Source organism: Malaclemys terrapin, chromosome 7 (genome assembly GCF_027887155.1).
Source record: "Malaclemys terrapin pileata isolate rMalTer1 chromosome 7, rMalTer1.hap1, whole genome shotgun sequence".
Lineage (NCBI taxonomy): Eukaryota > Metazoa > Chordata > Testudines > Emydidae > Malaclemys > Malaclemys terrapin.
The window spans coordinates 22,416,442-22,439,406 of record NC_071511.1 but is presented as its reverse complement, the minus strand read 5'-3'; the positions used below and the strand labels follow the sequence as shown (position 1 = coordinate 22,439,406).

The following is a 22,965-nucleotide window of genomic DNA, read 5'->3' as shown; positions in this document are numbered from 1 at the left end:
TTTCTGAAAAGATATGCTCTAATTGAAACAGAAATTAATTCAGGGAAGTCCTATGGTCTATTTTGCAGATCAGACTAAATGATCACAATGTTTCTTTGGCCATATAATCTATGTTGCTGACTGCCTTGGCACCGGCACCCTTGGCATAGATTATCTTGGTGCTAAACATGTCATCGCAGACTCTGGGACAAGGAGACCAGTTGCCTATGCTATCTACTTCAAAAAGTGCCAAGCAGCAGACCTTTACTGAGCAAGCACAGCTCTGTGTACAACAGGCTTCTCCTGCAAAGAGGACTTCAAACATCCCTTCAGGGACAAATTTTCCAAGCCCATGTCAGCATTGAACAAGGGACTAATGGAACAAAAGGTGCAGGAGATGAAGGTACTGGTATACAGGCTTTGACACAAATCTGCACCAACACCAGCACCAGTTGGTGAGCCGTCCCTGGCACCAAGATACACCTTTAGGAAGAACAGACATCACTTCTCACCTCTGCACCATGACAAGTACTGGCAACGGCAATCCTGATACCAATGACACCACTGCTTTTGGTGATGTACTTCTCCTTGCCATTTCCTATTCACTTCCTCCCCCCCGACCCCCCAAAACAAGTGGGGAACTATCCCCCATCAGATCAGAAAAGGATCCTATGGAGAGTTCTGAAAATGTTCCATAGGGGGCACCAAAGCATGACTGCGGTGACCTGTGCACTGCCAGTCTGGCCCAGTACCTTATAATCAGCTGTCTTGACCTTACTCTATCCCTGCTTGGGCCTAACACCCCATGTGTCCAGGAAGGGGCCTCTATTGTATATGTCCAGGAAGAGGAGGTAGTCTCTGGGGCTGAGGATGAGGCGTTTTGGGTATAGGAGAGTGCTCCGGGCTGGGACCGAGTGGTTTGGAGGGTGGGAAGGAGATCAGGGCTGGGGCAGGGGGGTTGGGGTGCAGAGGGGTGGCTCAGGAGTGCAGGCTCCAGGCAGCGTTTACCTAAAGCAGCTCCCGGAAGTAGTAGCACGTCCCACCTCTGGCTCCTATGCAGAGGTGTGGCCAGGCAGCTCTGCTGCGCACTGACCCGTCCGCAGGCACCGCTCCTGCAGCTCCCATTGGCTGTGGTTCCCGGCTAATGGGATAGGCGGGGGCAGCGCTTGGGGCAGGGGCAGCATGTGGAGCAGAGCCCCCTGGGTCCGTCTATGTGTAGGAGCTGGAGCGGGGACATGTCGCTGCTTCTGGGAGCCGCGCAGAACGCCAGAGCAGGGAAAACCCTAGACCCCACTCCCCAGCAGGAGCTCGAGGGCCAGATTAAAATGGCTGGTGGGCCAAATGCGGCCCATGGACCGTAGTTTTCCCATCCCTGCTATAGTTAAATTATGTTGTAGATTGTGAGCTCTTTGGGGCTGGGACTGTCCTACTTATATATTGTCTAGTACACTGGAGTATGTGGGCCTCTAGGTGCTATTGTAATACAAATAAATCACTCTGTTAATGGTGTCACTTATAGCTCTAAAGAGATGTCTGTTAGCTGGCTTTCATGTCAGAACTGCATCAGTTTGGGGGGCTCTCTTGCTCACTGCTTGTCATAAGATGCCACCACTTTGTTAGGGAAGTTTGCATTTAGAGAGACAGATGTGTAACCCTCTGACCGCTCCCCACTGAATGTATACTGGGGAAATTTGTATGTCCTTCTGGCAGGACTAGGCAGTAAAATGGCTCAGCCCCTGCAGGATAGTGGTACATACTTGCAATTAATCTATCGAGCATTCCCTCTCCTGCCCCCCCCCCCCCCCTTTGGTTGTCAGGAATAGAACTAGAATCTTGATTCTGTCCTCTGATTTAGCCCTTAGCCCAGTGATTCTCAACCCTCTTGGGCTCAGGACCTATTTGTAGACCTTGATGGTTTTTCGCAACCCAGTAAGTAACTTTTTTGTGCAAAAAACATCTGTCTTATTAAATATTCCTTACCGATGAATATATGCATTAACATAAGTACTAAATGCAGCAAATATTTAAAATACAGTATGTAAGTATTTGTATATAAATCCTAGGTTCCACTTGATCAGAAACCTGAGCTTTCTTGTCTTTCCTTTTATCAAAGTTTGGTATAATTGTAGCCAGCACAGTCTGCAGGTCATGCTCAACATCCAGTCTGTTCCTGCTTTTATTTTTCTTTTAACTCAGGCTGAAAATCCCGTTTCACAGACGTATGTAGTACTGAATGGCAAAATAGCTTGAATAATATGGCTAGTAGGAGTGGAATATTGACCAGCGGCACTGCACCAAAACTGGGAAAGATTCGTTTTAATATATTTTCTTTTTACATTGCAATCGCAAAAACAACTTCACTGGTTGAGATTCTTCCTCCATAGACAGACACTCATTTTCCAGCACTACTCCAAATGGATTATGAATCCATTTTTCATCCCTGAGTTGCTCATCTGGAAAGTAATCGCAGAATCTTGTGTGTAATTTAGTTAAGTGATAACAGATAATTTTTTTTCAGTGCTTCCTGACAAGCAGAATCTTCCTGTTATTTTGTTTGGTTTTTTTTGTTGTTGTTTCTAACACATTAGGAACATGTTTATTACACAGAGTTTTTTTTTTTTCCCGAATGCCAACATTTTGTCTGATTTCCCAAAATGATGTGCCCTCTGCCCTGTAAAGTCAGATTCAAATCATTCATCTGATTGAACCTATCTGCCAGATATGCAAGGCATGGTATGTCTTGATACTGAAGTGCTCTGCCAGGTGAGCCTTTTTTTTTAATCTTCTTCAGGAAAAGTTGCCAACTTATTTGTCAGTTTGTACACATGAGATCAAACCAGAGGTGAAAGTAAGCTGATACGGTGTGCTGGCAAGAGCCGGTATGGCGTGCCGGACTGGACCAGCTTCTCCGGCGGTGATCTAAAGGGCCCAGGGCTCCAGCTGCTGCAGGGAGTCCTGGGCCCTTTAAATCACTGCCAGAGCTCCGGCAGCCGGGCTCAGGCGGAGATTTAAAGGGCCCGGAGCTCCGGCCCCCTCCGGGGAGCCCCAGGCCCTTTAAAGTGCTGCCCAAGCCCCGCTGATGGAGCTCCAGTGGCACTTTAAAGGGCCCGGGGCTCCCCACAGTGACTGAAGCCTCTGGCCCTTTAAATCGCTGCTGGAGCCCTGGGGCTCCTGCAGCCGGGGCTCGGGCGGAGATTTAAAGGGCCCGGTGCTCCTGCAACTGTAGAGAGCCCTGGGCCCTTTAAATCCCTGCCCGAGCCCTGCTGCCCTGGGGTTGTGGCGACAGGGCTCCTGCGGTGATTTAAAGGGCCTGGAGCTCTGCGGCGGCTGGAGCCCCGGTCCCTTTAATTCGCCCTTGAGCACCGGGGCTCCCTGCTGCCTCTGCAGCTGGTAGCTCCGGGGTGATTTAAAGGTCCTGGGGCTCCCAGCCGGAGCCCCGGGGCCTTTAAATATTGAAAGGCCACGCCTCTTCTGGTTGAGGCCATGCCCCTGCCCCCGCTCAGGACTCTGGTGTACTGGTAAGTCCTTTCACCCCTGGACAGAACCTTGCCATGGGACAGCCAAGAAACATCAGCAGGGAAAAGCAGATGGACAGACTCGCTTTCCAATTCCTGAGAGAGAACCTGAAAGGATGTGGAATTCTCGCCATTGTGTTTGAAATAATTTACAGTTTCCCAATGTCTCTAAGAGTTTTGTGAAACTCAGGTATCATGTCTTTAGCTGCTAACGCGTTCCTGTACAGGAAGCAGTGGTTCCATATTGCATTGGGTGCTTCTCAAAGAATCCTTTGCACAACACCCAAGTGTTTCTCTGTCATTGAAATGTCTGCATATAATTATTCAGGGCAATAAATATGTCAACAGCAGTAGGAATATCTGCACTAAATAGGTTCTGTTCTTGAATATCAGTCCCTTACATAAACTAGGCAAATGGCATGGTTTGCCACATTTCTGTAGTTTCATCTAATCGTAAAGCGAAAGTCACTTGCTGAAAAATGGTCAGTTGTTTTCTGTTCGTCTTCTGAAATATCACAGATCCTTCTCCGTATTGCGTCATTGGAAACAGGGACTGTACATGTCATTAGCAGAAGGTAAAATTTAACTTCTCAGCTTTTTTACATTTGGCAAGGCTGTGTGTAATGAGGTAAGAGGCACGCAATGCTTGCCCCTGGACAGGATATCCACATTCCAGAATTTTTTGTATTTCCTAATCTTTGCTTTTTTGTTGAAGACAATCAACTATTTTGTCTTTATAGCTTGGGTGCTTTGTCCCCGAATGTCTGAATAATTTTGATGGTTTTAGGCTTTTCATTGGGGCCTCTGTTCACCGGTTTGGTCCTCAATGAGCAAAACTCCAAACTTTAAGTACGCAGGGTCATACATATGATTTTTTTTTTTCATATTGTGAAGAATTCCTACTCTCACTGCCATTTGCAACAGCACAGCTTAAAATTTTCTCCATTTTACTGACTACAGAACTCACTTCTGACTAAAATGCACCAACTTCTCCGCTGCAAGATTACAGTAAGATGATGCAGTGTTGCATTTGATTGGCTAATCACTGGTGTCTGCTGTTATTTAAATAACTCTTTACAGAGATATTGCGAGAACTGCAGGTTTGGCCTGGCACAGGATCGCAACACAGAAATTATGAGGTCCTTGTTCTAGAACCAAAAAAAGGGACAGGAGAGTTGGGCTAGGGTGGAAAGGGCCCTCTTTTGATTTTCGAAACAGCACACTAATCAGCCATGACACTGATAGCTAAACTCAACTTAATTCTGATGCCTGAGGTCTGACGGCCTAGCAGGATGTGGTCCCAAAGTAGCTATACTGCTTCTACCTCACATGTGGTCTGTTTGCTATGAGCCTGTCTCTTTCTTTGGACACTGAGAATTGATGTGTGTCCTCCTTCTTCCTATCAGCCTGTGTCTGTCCTGCCTGGTCTCATATAAAAGGACTCATATTACTGGAGAGCTGTGCAGGTGTCTCTTTCTCTTGGTTCAGCCACCTCCATTCCCTCTGTGGGCGTCTTGTGTTTCTAAGGCTTGTGATCCAAGCAAGGGCCAGCCTGGGCACTGGCCAGAAAAGGGTTAACACCTTAGCATGGACCAGATCTCGAGGGAATGGCATGCCAGGACCCAGTGTCCTGCTCCATAGGGATCTGCTCCAGCTCCTAAACCATAGGACAAGCCCCAATGCTGGGAGCCAGACTGTCCTGCCCTGGAGGTGGGCAGGAGGGAGGGCCCTTTTCCGCTGCATGGGACAGGGATTGCCATGGTCCAAAGGGGACACAGCACATCCCTTTCTTTATCCCCTGAGGCAGAAGTGACCATGCAGTGACCATGACACACTCCCTGATGCACACACATGCTTGGCCTTATCTGGGAATGCGGGAGGCCACCTTATTTCACATTCTAATCTGCAGGTCCTGCTGCCATCAGACACCTCACTAATGGATTGGGCATATCCCTCCCATTCTGCTGCAACCTTCTCCCAGCTCCGCCTTCCAAGCGCTGACCCGTCACCTCACCAGTCTCCTCCGTGGACTGGGACCGGCATTCTTTGTCCTTTTCCAGCTAACACTGGGGACTCTCGGGGGAAGGAGAGCTCTGTGTAGCACAGCTCCTTAACTCTGTGAATCAGTGGCATAAAGGTGTGAGTCTGCCTCTAGCTATGACCACTGAGTCTGACTCCACGAGTCTAGCTGTGAGCCTGCCTGGCACTGATGGGGTCATTGTGACTTATCACATATGTATGGTGTAGTAATGCTGAGTTGTGCCCCATGCATGCGTGCGCAGGGTTGGTCTTGGAACAACAATGCCAGGTTGTGGTATGCGCACGGTGGGTTCTGACGACAGCAATGCTGGGCCATGGCACATGTGCGCAGGGCCTCGGTCAGACTCATGACAGGAACGCCAGGACATGGTGCATGCATACAGGGCCAGGGTCAGACTTATGGTAGCGATGTCCGTGGACCCTGCCACAGCCATTTCATGCATTCTGCTTACCCAATTTAGGGTCATGACCCATGGGTTGAGAAACCCTGTCCCTTCTTCTCCTAGCTAATTAAATACTTCAGACACTGATTTAGTCATTCCTTGAAATACTGTGAGAAAAATCATAACTTTTTTTGTAAATTAACATGGTTTTAATATAATTTGTTTCCATAGCATTCTTTACCCAAAGCACTTTATAAGCTCTCTACATACAGCAGTGCTGGAATTCCCACCATGCTGGGGTGGCAGCCAGCCAGACAAGTGCACAGTAGTGTATGCAATGGAAATTTGAGCTGGTGACATTAGGGCAAACCCCAACTCTTTGGCATGGGAACTTTAAAGGTCACGAAGAGCAGAGCTCATCAGTTTTAAGATCTCATATGATTGCATAGCAGACAGTGAATTGCATGAAACTTTCAGATGAGTTACTTCGAAAAGAGGAAGGGCTGAATTTAACCTGTTGGGAATTGGAGCTATGACTCCAGGGAGTCTAGGTATTTCAAACCAAATGCTTAGGCCAATATCATTCCTAATAGCAAAAGTCTCCATCAGTTTCCATGCTTAGTCCCCATCATGTCAGTTTCTGTACGTCAGTGTCAGGAGGCAAAGCCCTCCTTGTGGTTCAATTTGTGGAGGTAAAACGTTGTGGTTGACTTTGCCTTAAAAAATAGCCCCCAGGAGGAATCTGCTTCCGTTGTCTCCCCCCCTCTCCCCCCCCAGCACCAACACCAAAAAAATAAATAAAATAAAAAGCACTTTTCCAAAAGACCAAGGTGTCATGTACAGATGCAGCTGAGCAATATACTTGCTGTCTAGCAATTCCAGAGCTTGTAAGTTCAAGATGGGCTCTGCAATCTTTGGGGCTGTGGTCTGGAAAAGACCTTGCTATCGTTGTTCAGGCATTGTGGCCAGTATGGAGAGAGGGATGGAGTGAGGAGGAGGAAGGCTAAAGCTGCTGCCTGTCTCATTTCTGTCAACGTAAGGGGTTTTACAATATTTTGCAAATGAGTTTCTCTCTTAAAGATGCTCTTGATGCTAATGTTGATTTAATAAGTTTTTCTCTCTCTCTCTCTCTTTTTGCTTAATTTGAAATGTCTAATTTTGTGCTTCACAGTTCTGAGCACAGAATTAGTGAGGGAAGAAGAGCCAGAGGGAGTGGGGAGAGCTTAGTGCCACCCCAGAAGTTGTCTGGGGAGATTGATTCAATAGAGTGAAAAGGTGCAAAGGGTTTATATGACCACAACTCAGGACGTGAAGGGGGTACTAATTCAGAGGAAAGCTTGATCTCTTAAGACTAGGAATTTAAGGTCTTTGTAGGGAAGATACTCTAGAACAAAATGGAAAATAGAATGTGGGAGGGTTGATTCTCTGAGTGAATTTTGTGTTGATCATGTATATTAAGAGAAGGAAGAGGGAGCATTTTATTTTAAAGGTGGTTTTGATAAGTCTGGCATTTTCTTCCAAACAGGCTCAGGGTTTGTATGGAGAAGCCGGAATCCTTACTAATTAGCAGCTTGTGAATTTGGTCTTGAGGAAAAAAAAATCTTTCATGAAGCTTCTTTATTGTCTATGTAGCTGAGTATTTATTTTTCTCTGTTAATTTTGTGCTAGTGAAAAAGATTGACAGCCCTGGACATTGAATTCTCCTGTTTTTATCCCCAGTGCAGTCCAGACTCTTGGATACCATAGTGATGTGTAGTATAAACACTTATGCAGATAGATGATAATGTCAGAAGCTTTTCCCTTCCCTCCCACCCTTGCCAATGTTCCTCAACCCTGCCTCATAGGAGACCACTTCTGTCAGGGAGAGGGTTGTTCAATCCTTGGCCTCCTGGGGCTTGTCTTCACAATGAAACTGAATCCTGGTTAAAATCAGTTTTTTAACAACTGAGTTTGGCAATGCAATGCTCGTTACAGCTGGCTGGTCAGTGAACGGAAGGACAAGTAGTATCAGCATTGTGTGTAAGCATCATGTCAAAAGTGTGGTGAAAACTGATTAAATTCCCTAGTGAACATAAGCTACCTGAGGTTGCCAGTTATGGTAACCGTTGCAATGACAATGGTTGTGATGTGGGCACTGGTAGGAACTGGAACAAGTCCTCTAGCTTGTTTCACTCAGGGTACCCAGACGGTGGTGATTTGCAGTCACTAATGTCCCTGGCTGAGCTACCTAATCCTCTTTCATGTGCCCTCACTGTGCAAATATGTTACAGTGAAGATAACTAAAATTAGGTTTGTGAAATTGTGATCCATACAATGGTGTAATATACCTGAGCAAAGGCTCCTTTCTTTCATAACCAATGTTTAAGCGTAGCAGTGAAAGAACTTGATGTGCTCTTGGCTACATAAAAAGAACAGGAGTACTTGTGGCACCTTAGACTAACAAATTTATTGGAGCATAAGCTTTCGTGGGCTACAGCCCCCCACTTTTTCGGATGCATAGAATGGAACACACAGAAGATATTTATACATACAGAGAACATGAAAAGGTGGGAGTAGCCATACCAACTGTAAGAGGCCAATCAATTGAGATGAGCTATCATCAGCAGGAGAGAGAAAAAAACCTTTGAAGTGATAATCGAGATGACCCATAGAAGGTGTGAGGATATTTTAACATGGGGAAATAGATTCAATTAGTGTAATGATCCAACCATTCCCAATCTCTGTTCAAACCTAAGTATCCTCACACCTTCAGGCATTAGCCTCCAAACGAGTATATGCAAAGCCACTTTCCACTCTGGCTATTTCTAATCTATTGCACTGGTAAACTTGTTTAATCCATAATTTAATCAATAAATCAATCAACAGGTTCTTGAAATGGCTTTTATTGACTCTTTTTATTAGGAGCTATAAGGTACAAAAGCAGCTCAAAGCAAGTAAATGATTGCGTGTGCCGCAACTGTAATTAGAGAGCAAACTGTGTGTAGGTATGTTTATAAATAGCATCTACTACAATAAAAGAGGGGTTTGGTTTGAAGTTTACATTGTATTCAGAGCTGGATTGATTCCTGCAAACTGAAACCCATGGAATCAAGACTCTTAGCTCTACCAGCTCTTCTAGCAGCTACATTTTATAGCTTTAAAAAACTAAATGTTGAGCAGTGTTCATTTAACAGAGATTGTGATCACTATAGGAGTGAGTATTTCCATGATTCCTTAGCACATGACAGAAGGTTTAGCGTTTGATAGCATATTTAAATTTCATAAGCTCACCATTTGGACTTGGGAGCCAAACTAAATCTTCTTGTTTTAAAGATAACTTATTAGTGCTCCCTAACAATTTCCTACTACTAAACCAACCAGAAACCTCACTGCAGCATTTACTTCCTGCTTGTGCTCCTTGGTGAGAGGTTAAAACACTGGCTACTGCATCCTCACACAACGAAGTTAAACTCTGTGGTCTCTTCAAGCTGCACACGCTTCCTCTAGACCCCGCTACTTCCTAGTGTGTGCAAGAGAAATTGTGCATTGCCCAGTAAATGTAAATTGGCATCGAATTCATGTAGCTATTACACATGGTAAGCACTTGCACAACATGGAAAACTGTTTGCAAATTGTGCTATCAAATGGAAATCAAAATTTTGCTGGCATTCACATATATTTGCAAATTTCTCTTGATACAATCATGCCCTGGAGATTGCAATGCAAAAATAAAAGTATATAGTTCTACAATAGCCTGCAGTTCTCCTCTTTGCTGTATCTACACTCTTGCTGGGTTGCAAATGGCTTCATTATGATCTACTCAGCCCTTCATTAAAAGATGTTACCTTGCAGCATTCTGTCTCATCAGAGCCTTGTAAAATCTGGGTAGTGCATTTAGCCAAGAACCAGTGTACATGCTGCCCAAATTGCACAGTTGGAAGCAAGGTCTCCAGAAGCAAAACTGAGTCCCTAGTGGGCATTTGTCTGTATCTCAGAATCACAACTTAATTGGCAGCCTTTTCATAGGAGGTGCTTGAAGAGTGGTTTGATGGGGGGTGGAGGTGGGGTGAGGTGTAGCAGGCCAGGCATGAGGTGCATGCATAAACAGAATTGTAGGTGGGGAAACTTAATCGCTGCCTGCTTGTTTCTATTTAGTGATCATGGAGGTGAGGGATGTTGCAATGAAGTCAGTCCATTCAATAATGCACTCCAGGGTACTGGAGAAGGATAAACATAGTACCTATCTTTAAAAAGGGAAACAAAGAGTGTGGGGTCCCATGCGGAGTGGATAAAGCACACGACCAATGTGATTGCAAGCTGAATCTGAATTCTGTTTATTACAAGCTTTCTTTTATAGTTTTTCTCAACATTACATAACCCAATTAGGCTATAATCACACATCTACAGATTGGACAAGAAGGAGAATCATGTGTTTATCACATGTATAGCCCCACACCGATTGGTTCAACCGTTCCTTACATAAGGCCATGATTTATCACCTTGTTTACCTCATTTTATATAATCCATAGACCACCAGGGGGCCTTACATAAGGCCATGAGCCCTTGCCTGGAAAGTGTCCCATCGTGACCCTTACCTCCTCATGGAACTTTCCATTAGGTTGGTGTAGGGATGATACATCCCCACAAAAGAGGACTCTGGGAATTATAGACTAGTTAGACTAACTTTGGTACCTAGAAAGATACGGGTATAAATGATAAAACAATTAATTTGTAAACACCTAGAGGATAATAGGATTATAAGCAACAGCCATGGATTTGTCAAGAACAAACATTGCCAAACCACCCTAAATTCCTACTTTGGTAATGTTACTGGCCTAGTGGATGGGGGGGGGGGAGCAGTAAGTATGATATCTTGATTGTAGTAAAGCTTTTGATCTAGTTCCACATGAGCTCATTCTCATAAGCAAACTAGGGGAATATATGGTCTAGATGAATTTACTAGAAGGTGGGTGCACAACTGGTCGGAAGACCATACTTAGAGTAGTTATTGATGGCTTGCTGTCAAACTGCCATGGGTATCTAGTGAGATCCCACAGGGGTCAGTCCTGGGTTTGGTACTAGTCAGTATTTTCATTAATGACTTGGATAATGGAGTGGAGCATATGCTTATAAAATTTGTTGACAATGACAAGCAGGGAGGGGTTGCAAGTACTTTGTAGGACAGGATTAGATTTCAAAATGACTTTGACAACTTGGATGACTGGTCTAAAATCAACAAGATGAAATTCAATGAAGAAAAGAGCAAAGTATTTCATTTAGGAAGGCAAAATCAAGTGCACAACTACAAAAATTAAAATCTGACCTATGAGGAAAGGTTAAAAAACCTGGGCATGTTTTAATATTGAGAAAAGAAGACTGAGGGGGGAACCTGATACAGTCTTCAAATATATTAAGTGCTGTTATAAAGAGGACCGATCAATTGTTCTCCATGTCCACTGAAGGTAGGACAAGAAGTAATGGGCTTAATCTGCAGCAAGGGAGAATTAGGTTAGATACTAGGAAAAACTTTCCAACTATATGGGTAGTTATGTACTGGAATAGGCTTCCAAGGGAGGTTGTATAATTCCCATCATTGAAGATTTTTAAGAACAGATTGGACAAACACCAGTCATGGATGGGTTAGGTTATTTGGTCCTGCCTCCGTGCAGGGGATTGGACTTGGTGACTTCTCAAGGTCCTTCCGAGCCTTACACTTCTGATTCTCTAATCCCTTCACCTGCCCCTGGAAATCCTTATTAATATATCTAATTTAAAGCTTTTTCCATCTCCAGTTTACCAAACTATAATCAACCGCACTAAAATGCCACATTATGATGGGAATGCTTGTCTTCTAGGAGTGGAGTTAGTGGGTGGCATCTCCTATATGTCTCCATGTAACTATTTTGTTCCTTTTCCCCATGGATTTAGAAGGCAATCAATTTATGCTAAACCTTTTCTCCCCTGGATGATTTTCTTGTGGCTTTTTACATGTGCATTCCAGTGTCCTATTAGGCTGGATTCCAGACCCTGAAAGATATTGATTGGGTATTTCTGGGTAAATGTATTTTTGTGCATGTCTGGGGCTGAAGGAGTAGAGAACACTGGAAAATATACAGGACTTTCTGGGCTTGTAGAAATCTGAGCAGTGATGTGTGAAACTGGACTGCCAGGTCTCCACCTGCAAAGTGAGTTTGTATAGAGATTGGAGAGTGAGTGAGTGAGTGAGAGAGAGATATTCAGGACCATGATAGCTGAAGATTTTCTAGGATTTCCTTATCCAAGCAACATAGCTAATAAAACCACCTTAGCCTGTATTAAAAAGCAGCCCCAAAGCTGACTGCATTTCCTTCAGACCAAAGAGTGTTTGAGAGAAGCTTCTTAAATGAACAGAAATTAGATTTTTAATCTTGTGGTAGCTAGTTTGGCAAGAACAAAGGATTTGTTGTACTGGATTAGGCCACTGGACCATCTAGTAAAGTATCCCGCTGCTGGCAGTTGCCAATAGCTGATGCTTCAGAGGCAGGTGAAAGCTGCTGCCTGTAATGCAATTGCATAATGCTTTATGGTGTGGGGTGGAGTGGAGAGATTCTTTCCTGACCCAATGGGTTGATCACTTTATGCTGCCCTGAGGGATGTGGGTGGATTACTCATGTTATCATGTAATCTTAATTTTCATATAGCATTGGCAATAGTAGATAAAATACTCCATCTGATGTGTTTTGACTCAAAAACTTGGTATCTCGGTCTTCTGAGTGGGGTGAGAGAAACCAGCGTTGGGGGTGTGTGTGTGTTTTTTATTTTTGTTTTTGTTTTGTTTTTTTTCCTCTCTCTCTAAATGTGTGGGGGCAGGCACATGTGACCACTACTGCTACCATCAATCCTCTCTCTCCCCAGGGATAAAAGTAGGTGGTATAGGTGGGTAAACTGCGTCCTTTACCAATGGTCATGAATGATCCAGAAATAACCCAGGATAAGCTTTGGGTGGGTTTATGATGCAGGCTGTTATGGAGGAGGGGGATCTATTAACCTTGTAGATTGAGTAAATCTGGTCTGGAATAAGTGAGACACAATCACTGTGGAACCTCATGATGCCCTTTAAGAGCCATTTTCCTCTTCTGTAAGTTGGGGGGAGAGGGGGGACTCGAACCTAGTATGCAGAAGAGGAATTTAAGGGAGGAAGAGAAGGTTTAGACTGCCTAGTTAAGGGGTGGGCAAACTATTTGGCCCAAGAGACACATCTGGGAATAGAATTTGTATGGGGGGCCACGAATGCTCACAGGAGGGTGCTCTGGGCTCGGACCAAGGGGTTTGGAGGGCGGGAGGGGGATCAGGGCTGGGGCAGGGGGTTAGGTTGTGGGAAGGGGTGCAGGCTCCGGCTGTGGATGTGGGCTCTGGGATGGGGCTGGGGATGAGACGTTTGGGGTATAGGAGGGTGCTCCGGGCTGGGATCAAGGAGTTCGGAAGGTGGGAGGGGAATCAGAGCTGGGGCAGGGGTTGGGGCTCAGGGGGAGGCGCTAGGTGGCGCTTACCTCAAGCGGCTCCTGGAAGCAGCGCCTCCTACACGGAGGCGCGGCCAGGTAGCTCTGCACGCTGCCCTGTCTGCAGGCACCACCCCCACAGCTCCCATTGGCCGCAGTTCCCGGTCAATGGAAGCTGCAGGGACAGTGATTGGGGTGGGGGCAGCGTGCAGAGCTGCCTGGCTGCACCTCGGCGTAAGAGCCGGAGGGGGGCCATGCCGTTACTTCTGGGAGCCGCGTGGAGTGGCGCCCGACCCTGCTCCCTGGCTGGAGTGCCGGAGCAGGGCAAGCCCCAGATCCCACTCCCTAGCGGGAGCTTGAGGGCTGGATTAAAACGTCTGGCCGAACAGATCTGGCCCACGGACCGTAATTTGCCTACCCCTGGCCTAGTTGCTATCTCACCTGTTATCAGACACTGAGGCTTTGTCTACACTGGGACTTCGTTGGCAAAACTTTTGTTGTTCAGGAGTGTTAAAAACACACACACCCTGAACGACAAAAGTTTTACAGACAAAAAGCATCGGTGTGAGCAGCGCTTTGTTGGCAGAACTTTCTCCTGCCGACAAACAGCAGCTACACTAGGCACCTTCTAGCGACATGGCTGTAGCAGCACAGTTGTGCTGCTAAAAGCCTCATAGTGTAGCCATAGCCTGAGTATCTTGAGCATATGTCTGGAAAGCCTCTGCTCTCCAGAGACTTCCTGTAGACCAGGGGTCGGCAACCTTTCAGAAGTGGTGTGCCGAGTCTTCATTTATTCACTCTAATTTAAGGTTTCGCGTGACAGTAATACATTTAAACGTTTTTAGAAGGTCTCTTTCTATAAGTCTATAATAAATAACTAAACTATTGTTGTATGTAAAGTAAATAAGGTTTTTAAAATGTTTAAGAAGCTTCATTTAAAATTAAATTAAAATGCAGAGCCCCCCGGACCGGTGGCCAGGACCCAGGCAGTGTGAGTGCCACTGAAAATCAGCTCATGTGCCACCTTTGGCATGCGTGCCATAGGTTGCCTACTCCTGCTATAGACATTGAATGGCTTGTCTATTGGCAGCCCGTGGGGCGGGGTGTGGGTGTGTGTGTGTGTATCGCGGTGGTGGAAGGGTGGTAGAATGTGGGGTGGAGTTAAGTGTAGCAGTGAAAGAACCAGATGTACTCTTGACTGCATGGCAGCCTGAAAACGAATACGGGGTGGAGGTAAGCATTAAAGTAAACAATGAAAGCCTCTGGTTTTACTTTGAAATTTGTAAAATAGATAGTTTTAATTTAAAATAAAAGGCCAATCAGCTATGGACATTGCAAACCTGTTTGTAGCAACTCCATAAGCATTAGAGGTCCTGTTGTCCCTGAATCATAAAGGGACAGAGGCCTTTACTGCTATTTTCATCTTCCATGTTTATAAAATTGTATGTTTGGTGTACATTAGGCTTTGGCAGTTTCAGCACAACCTTTCCTTGAAATTGATTGCAGTTCAGTTGGGAGACTCTTCCCCCTCCCTCAGTTGGCTGGCTATATCTCTGCCTTGTTACGCTTTAACACTGATGCTGGCTTCTGTCTCCCATTAAAGTGGAAGTGTTTAAGTGGGGGAGGGAGCTGGAAGTGTGAGGCAGACAGATACATGGGTAATGAGGGTCTAGTCTCAGCCTCAAAGTTCTCTAATACTTATCACCATGGAAACATTTTAGTTTCCAGATTTTCTCCTTGAAGAAACCTCACTGTTTGCCCATTCAAATGATGAAATCTGGCCATCAGGATGCCAGTGTGTTAGAAGCGGAGCTCCTCAAACTCTGCTGTGTGACCCCTAAAGGAGTTGCCAGCCGCTGCTTAGGTTACTGTGAACCTATGCCCTTCCCTGTATCCAGGCATCTGCTGTGTCAGATTTGCTCAAGCCTCTTATATGTTCTGTCTCAATCCCACCCCTGTTGCACTCCGCCGTCCTGAAGTTGGCAGTATCCCATAAACCATTGTGCCAGTTTCCAGGCACGCTGACTTCTAATGAAGGGAGACATCTAGCCAGTGGCCCGGATTCCTACTGAGCCTTCGGGCACTCTTTCGAATGGGCACATGACCTATCTCAACATAGCAGCTGCTCCGAGGCAATTGTTGGTGCAGCTCACCGGCATCATCCTGCCCTAAAGCCCGCTCCTTGAGAGTCCACCTTGTTGTAGTACGTTGCAAGATAGATGGCAGGAATGATCTGGCTAGGTGCTGAAATGTGTGATATCATGCAGAGGAATGAAATGTCAGAGATCCATACAAATGGACAGATATGCACCACTAGGTTGTGATGACTCATTTTAAAGGGACATCATGTGTTGATGATTTCATTGTGTACTGGACCAAGAACCACTTAATAGATACTTGGGACTCTACCCCTTGCCTGGTGCGAAATCTCTGCTTGCATATTAACTTTCCTGACACACACGTATAACTTGCATAGTTCCTGGACATAGCCAGAGTCCACTCCAGGTAGACACTGCAGGGCAGTTTAGGCATCGGTCCTTTTCTATGTGAATGTCCAGAATGAAGGTTTACTGGGTTGACATCTGTGTCTGCTTCGGTAGTAACCTTATGCACCTGCTACAGTCAAAGGAAGAATCTTTGTTTCTTTTGGGCTCCAAAGTAATAAATCTACCAATGGTATGGTTTACTGTAATGCCTCCATAGCGGGTTGGGTAGGAAGTGAATCTAACCTTGTACTCTTTGTCTCAGCACAGGGAAGCTGCAGAGTTGACCAAAGGCTTGAAAATGTGGCTTAAGTATTGGTGCAGAGAGCATAAAATACAGAAGCCTTTAGCTGGCAACTCAAAGCTGAGTCTACACAGCTGGGAAACAAGATATACAAGGTGTTGTTTCTCTTAGCCAGGCAACTTAAACTCTGAAACAAGTGTTTAGGCACTCTGAGTACATTGTTGTCAGCCAATGTTAGTTAATGCAGGTCCATCGAAACCTGTTGGCACAGGCCTGCCAAATGGCAAATTTTAACCAAGTAGACCTCAGAGGTGGCTTCCTTTTGAATCTCTTTCCTTATTTTCCTCTTAGCTGGGCCCTTACTCAGGGTGTGATTGACTTTTCCAATATAGGAGCTGGTCTAGTCACATTCTGATAAACTTTGATAAACTTTTCTGTTTCCGTTTAATGACTCTCTTAAAGTGAATTTTATTTTTTGTGAAAGATGCCAAATTTAAAGCCTTTGAGAATGAAGCCATGTATCCATAGAACAGGCATAGCATGGCAGTAATACACACTTCCCTTGCAGAGTTACCCCCACACATATACACCATTGCATCTCAAACCTGACATAGAGAGGCCCCTTCAAATGTGATGGGGCAAGTTCATTCTTAATAATCTGCGCCTCTGCTGAGGCTGCCCAAAAGAGAGAGGGTCAGTGCCAATGTTTATGGATTTTTGATGCAAATGTTTTTCCCCTAGGAGCTTGACAGTTAACGACTTAAGTGTCCTATGGATGACTGACATAAATCCATCAGAAAGCTACCTGTATATGGCATATCTACTGAAATAATAATATGCATTACAACCTGCACCCATTCCCTCCCACCCATCTACTGAGGGCAGAGTACAGTACAGCAATGGAGAGGTTAAAATAAACAAAACCAGCACATCCTGTCTAAACTGCAAATACAGGTAGGAAGAAAAATATTGTTGAAACCAGGCTACTGTCATGATCAGTTGTTGATTGTTAGTGAATGCTTGACGTATTGGCTTGATGGACTGAAGACTTGTTTCTGGTTGTGGTGCATCTGCAGAAAGGAGGGAATTGGCTTTATCCAGATGAGCTGTAGACATTCAGTTCCACCCCTCTCTGCTATTGCAGAGGATCAGGACAGACTGGACGCATAGCTAATCGCACTTCATCCCTCCACAACTTCAGGTGGCTGCTCTGTGCCATTAAAACAACAGCAGCTTCCATAAACCAATTGCTCTGTGCCGTCTGCTGTCTCTGGCACTGAACTACGACCAACAAGAACATCCCTCCTGCTTCGCCATGCCCCCTCCAATAAATAATTGTGATAAAAAAGGCGAGCCCTTCCAAAGTAACCACTTACAGAATGTTCTGCCGAGCGAGTGTAAGCCCAAGAAACGGGAGATGCAGCAGTCCTTGACAACGAATAAGCACTCTGGCTGCCTTGTAAACATCTCAGTCTGAAGCCAGGCTGTTTATGGGCATGAGAGATGTTTATCATCTTGTACTTGCTTTGCTGCTGCGGGGTTATTGCTTAAGTCAAAAAAAATAATAAAAAGGGAGAGACAGGAGATCCTGAAATCCTTGTGATCTGTGCATCTTCACTGTGGAGTCCCTAAACAAAGACCTTGCAAGCAAAAGATGGAGCAAAACAAGACAGCTTGGATTTGGCAAAGAGGTTCAGACTATATAGTGCAGGAATATTGGTCTGCCTATGAAAGGGGGCATGGCTGAAAATCTGGTCATTGACTGATCAAATTTTCAGTGACTGAGCTGTCAACTGTAAGGTATCCGATGAAACTAAATGAGTGATGATGACTTACTAGCTAGGTCACCTTGAGTATAGAAAACTGCTCTTGTGCAGGAGATACTGTACCTGCACCTCTTGGGGAGTTTGAAAGCAGCAGGGCTTTTGGCCTTGTCCCTCACAGTGCACCTGACACTACCACACCCCTTGCTGTGTGCTGCTACTGATACCAGTATCTCTAATGTTGTGCAGTGCCTTGCATGTCTCTGGCTGCGTCACATCTGTCTTTGCCTATCATCTGCTCAATAGGGAGCACTGTGCAGCATTCATTGAAGAGAGTGAGTGTGTGTGTGTGTGTGTGTGTGTGTGTGCGCGCGCGTGGTGGGTAGGTGGGGGTTGGGTGGTTGTTTTATTTTTCTTTAACTACCAAGCCTAAGCCCATTTAACAGCCTCTGTTTACAGCACAGTTGCTAACAGGGGACATAGATGCACTGTTAAAATGCTTGCCATTTTTAAAGAACTTTTCTGAGCTGTGTTGTGCAGCAGTAGGCAGCCTCCATAAATCACTGATATCTTTTTTTCCCCCTTTTCTTTCCCTTCCCCCCCTCTTTCTCTCTCTTCTTTTTTTCCCCAAGCCTGCGGATTTGGATGCCTGGGTAAGATCTCTTTTTGTCTGCATCTTGCTTATTCCAAGTTGTCATATTGTTACCGCATGCATACAGATTGTTATTGCCGAGCACAGATGCAGGATTTTATTTTGTCATTACATTTTAAAAGGTGTTCAGCTAGAAAATTGCATATTATTTCCTCCATAAAGATTTTCACTGGTTCCTTTTGTGTAGCTTACAGCTGCTGAGGCCAAACTTGATAGGGTGATGGGTATGTGTATGTGGGGCTAAGTGGGTAGCAGAGGCAGGGAGGAAACGAAGGTTTCCCCAATGTTGCTCATTAGGGCCAAAGTCTGAGCCCACTAGTTGGTCGTTTAAAAACTTCCTTTGATTTCAGTGGAAGTGATAGTAGAGCTGGACTCTAAAGAACCTGTAATTAGAGCCCTGCAAATCCATGGATATCCGCTTTATATCCGCAGACCATTTTTTGCAGATTGGATGGTGATATAAATTTTGTATCCGCGCAGGGCTCTACCTATAATATACTTCAGGGATAAAGAACTCCAGGGTGATTTTTGCAGGGCTGAGCTGCCTAACATAGACATTGAAAACTGTACCAACCACTGTTGATTGGTTAGATTTCTGCCAATGCAACTTAATCCTGATTTAAATAACCCTTTATTTTAGTCTTGTATGTCCCTCTATACACAGATCTCAGTCTTGATTTACAGCATCCCTTACTATTTCTGTCTTGCCTTGCACCTTTCAGCTCAGCCATTGCCCGTTAGTCTTGACCAGCAGCACTCCAGCTATTTCAGTTCTAGAACACACTCCTTTGCTGGTGCACTTCAGTCTTGACCAGTAGCACACCTGGTGTTCCAGTCCTGGAGTCCTGAACAGGTTCCCTTCAATATCCTGTCTGCTCCAGTGCCTGAAGAAGACACATGGGCAGGCACAAGCAACAAGTGTCTGCAATTGTTAGACTGAGGTGCCCCAGATAAGACATCTTGTCTATGCTACTGGATTCCTTTGGGGAAGCTGATTAGTACCGAGCTTGCCTCTTGCTCTTTGTGCCCGTGGGAGCAGTGCACTCAACTCCTCAATGATTAATAACCAACCAGTTTAGTAACCAACACAGGTGCCTTCATAGTTATTCATAACATCTTACATGGTGAAGTGAGAGGCGCATGGAAAGAGGGCCACATGTTGCTCTGCAACAGCTCCTTATGGTGGACCCAAGAGCAGTGTTTTTTGGGGAGATAAGTCCAGACTTCCTTCGCTGAAAAGATTGTTTGTTCTTCTTCGAGTGCTTGCTCATATCCATTCCATTAGGTGTGTGCGCGCCGCGTGCACGATCGTCGGAAGATTTTCTACCCTAGCAACACCGGCGGGTCGGCTGTGGAGCCCCCTAGAGTGGCGCCTTCATGGTGCTGAATATATACCCCAGCCGACCCGGCGCCCCCTCAGTTCCTTCTTACCGCCCCTGACGGTCGTTGGAACTGTGGAGCGCGGCATAGCTGTTCTCCACTCTCCCTAGCTTAATTAGTTATTCGCAGTTGTAGTTATAGTTATAGTTCTAGTGTTTGTAGTTTAATAGTTAAATAGTTTAAAGTTGTTAGATTTGTTATAATAGTCCAGGGGACTAAGGGGGTCGTCGCCCCCTTTCTCCCCCGGCCGCGGGCCCGGGCTCATGCCCAGAGCTCCCGGCTTCAAGCAGTGCGCCTCCTGCGCTAAACCTATGCCCACGAGCGACCCGCACGACTCCTGTCTGAAGTGCCTGGGAGAGTCCCACCAAACAGATAAGTGCAAGATCTGTAAGGCCTTCAGACCAAGGACCAAGAAAGAGCGGGACTTTCGGCTCCGGCAACTCCTGATGGAGGCGGCACTTAGCCCGGACACTCCTTCTACGAGCCAGGCCCAGGCACCTAGCGCCTCGGTGCGCAGTGCCCCAGCAGCACCGGCAATGCCGACAACGCGGGCGGTGTCGGACAAACCTCCCCGGCACCGGACCTCGTCGGCACCGCAGCAGGCACCTCGGCACCGGTCATTATCCCCGGGGCATAAAAAAGCCCATAAGACGGGGACCTCTGTACCGAAGACGCCGGCTCCCCCAGTGCCGGGGGTAGAGCCGAGTGCGCCGGTGGAGCACCGGAAACAGGTGCCTCCAGCACTGTCGACTCCGGCACCGAGGCCGTTGAGTCCGGTGCAGATAGCGTCTCCACCGAGACCGGCGGTAATACAACTCCCGTCGACTCCGGAGACCTTCGTGGCGGCGAGAGACTTGATAGCTCTCACAGAGCCGGCACCGCCTCAACCACTGGCACCGACGGCACCGTTGACCCGCCCGGTCCAGTTAAGGGGGAAACCTGCCTTGATGCGCCCTCCATCACAAGGGCTGGAACATCGGCACCGGTCCAGGTCCAGAAGCAGGTCCCCACGCCGCTCGCAGTCCCGGCACCGAATATCACCTCGGCACCGGTCGTACTCGCGGCCAAGATCTTCGTCGCGGCACCGGTCTACGTCTCGGCACCGCTATGATCGTCGGCACCGATCAACGTCGAGACGTAGTTCTCGGCACCGCTACGGTCGACGCTCGACGTCGAGAGGCCGCTCCCGGCACCGGGCATACTCCAGGTCCTCGTCGAGGTCCAGATCCGGCTCCCGGCACCGACGAGGTCATCGGCACCGATCGCGGTCCCGGCACCGTTCGCCGGCACCGCGCAGAGATAGATCATCTCCGGACCGGTACCGTGCGGCACCGCAGCCCACGGGGGTCGTTTCATCTCTCTCGGCACCGCCATGGCCGTCAAGATCGGTGTCTCGCTCCTCGGAGGACCTGTCGAGATCGGCATACCCCCCTCAAGGGCAAGCCGAGGAACGGAACTTGGGCCATTGGCAGGAGATGGCAGAGGACCACTCTCATGGACCATCTCACTGGTCATTTTGGACCCCGTGGGCGTACCACCAGGAGCAAGGGGCTCCAATACCATCGACCTCTCGCTCGGGTCACTCGGTTAGAAGGGCCCCAGAATCCACCATCTCTCGGCCTCCGCCAGGGGGCATGGAGGCTTCCATGTCCCCGCCACCTGACACCATAGACCCGAGTACAGGTGATGCTCCGGCCCAAGAGCAGGGGGATCAGGACCCCCCCTTGGATCCAGTACCACCGGAGGCGTCTTCCTCCTCCTCTCCGGATGAGGCAGTGGCGGGCACTTCATGTACGGGTCCCCCTCCGATAGATCTTCGGGCTCACCAGGATCTCCTGCGTAGGATGGCCCGTAATATGGACCTGCAGGCGGAGGAGATAGTGGAAGTACAGGACCCTATCGTGAACATCCTCGGAGCGGATGCCCCATCGAGGGTGGCGCTACCCCTGATCCGCACGATACAAACCAATGCGGATACGATATGGCAAACTCCTGCCTCTATCCCACCCACAGCGAGAGGGGTGGAAAGGAAGTACTTTGTCCCGTCTAAGGACTACGGGTACTTGTATACCCACCCCCAACCGTGTTCACTGGTGGTGGAATCAGTGAACGCACGAGAGCGCCACGGCCAGCAGGCTGCAGCGCCTAAATCAAAAGAGGCTAAGCGGCTCGATTTGTTTGGCCGTAAGGTTTACTCAGCCGGAGGGCTGCAACTTAGAGCGGCGAACCAACAGGCGCTATTGAGCCGTTACAATTTTAACTCCTGGAACTCTATGGGGAAGTTTAAGGAGTTGATTCCCCAAGAGTCCAGGGAAGAGTTTGGAGCCATGGTAGAGGAGGGTAAGAAGGTGGCTCGGACCTCCTTGCAGGCCTCCTTGGACATAGCAGACTCAGCTGCGAGGACCCTGGCTTCGGGTATCGCTATGCGGAGGATCTCCTGGCTTCAAGTTTCGGGTTTGCCTCCGGAGCTACAGCAAACCCTACAGGATCTGCCCTTTGAGGGACGTGGATTGTTCTCGGACAAGACGGACTCTCGCCTGCAGAGCCTCAAGGACTCGAGAACAATCATGCGCTCCCTGGGGATGCATGTTGTGGGCCCTCAGCGCAGACCATTTAGGCCGCAGCCTCAGCGCTTCTAGCCCCCCCCCCCGCCTCGTCAGAGACAGGACTCGACCCGGAGGCGAGGGCGAGGTGGTAGAAGAAGGTGGGCCGGCCCTCAACCCGGCCAGAACCAGGGGCCACCTAGACCACCTTCAGGCCCCAGGCAGAACTTTTGAAGGTGCGGTCGAGGACGGCGCCCCAGTCATCCCCCAGGATCCAGCCCCCTCCTTTCGGGATCGTCTCTCCCACTTCCACCGTGCTTGGTCCCTTATAACTTCGGACCGTTGGGTCCTCCGCACAGTGGAGAGGGGATACACTATCCAGTTTTCTTCTATCCCCCCCTTCCACCCCCCTTCCCCGTCCCTCTTCAGGGACCCTTCTCACGAGCAACTTCTTATACAGGAGGTTTCCACGCTCCTTGCTATGGGGGCCATAGAGGAGGTTCCAGTAGAGTTAAGGGGCAGGGGA

General features: G+C 47.4%; 1 protein-coding gene across 5 annotated transcripts in view; it reads left to right on the top strand.

The window, feature by feature from the left end:
• The window catches only part of CHCHD6 (coiled-coil-helix-coiled-coil-helix domain containing 6), a 174,114-nt gene that overhangs the window by 33,225 nt on the left and 117,924 nt on the right, over positions 1-22,965 (top strand). For 3 of the 5 annotated variants that reach the window (XM_054035561.1, XM_054035558.1, XM_054035559.1), the window contains exon 5: positions 18,497-18,517. The exons of the other annotated variants lie outside the window; for them this stretch is intronic. In XM_054035561.1, coding sequence (XP_053891536.1) covers positions 18,497-18,517 — 21 coding nt within the window. The remainder of the gene's footprint in view (positions 1-18,496; positions 18,518-22,965) is intronic. 5 annotated transcript variants of the gene reach the window in all.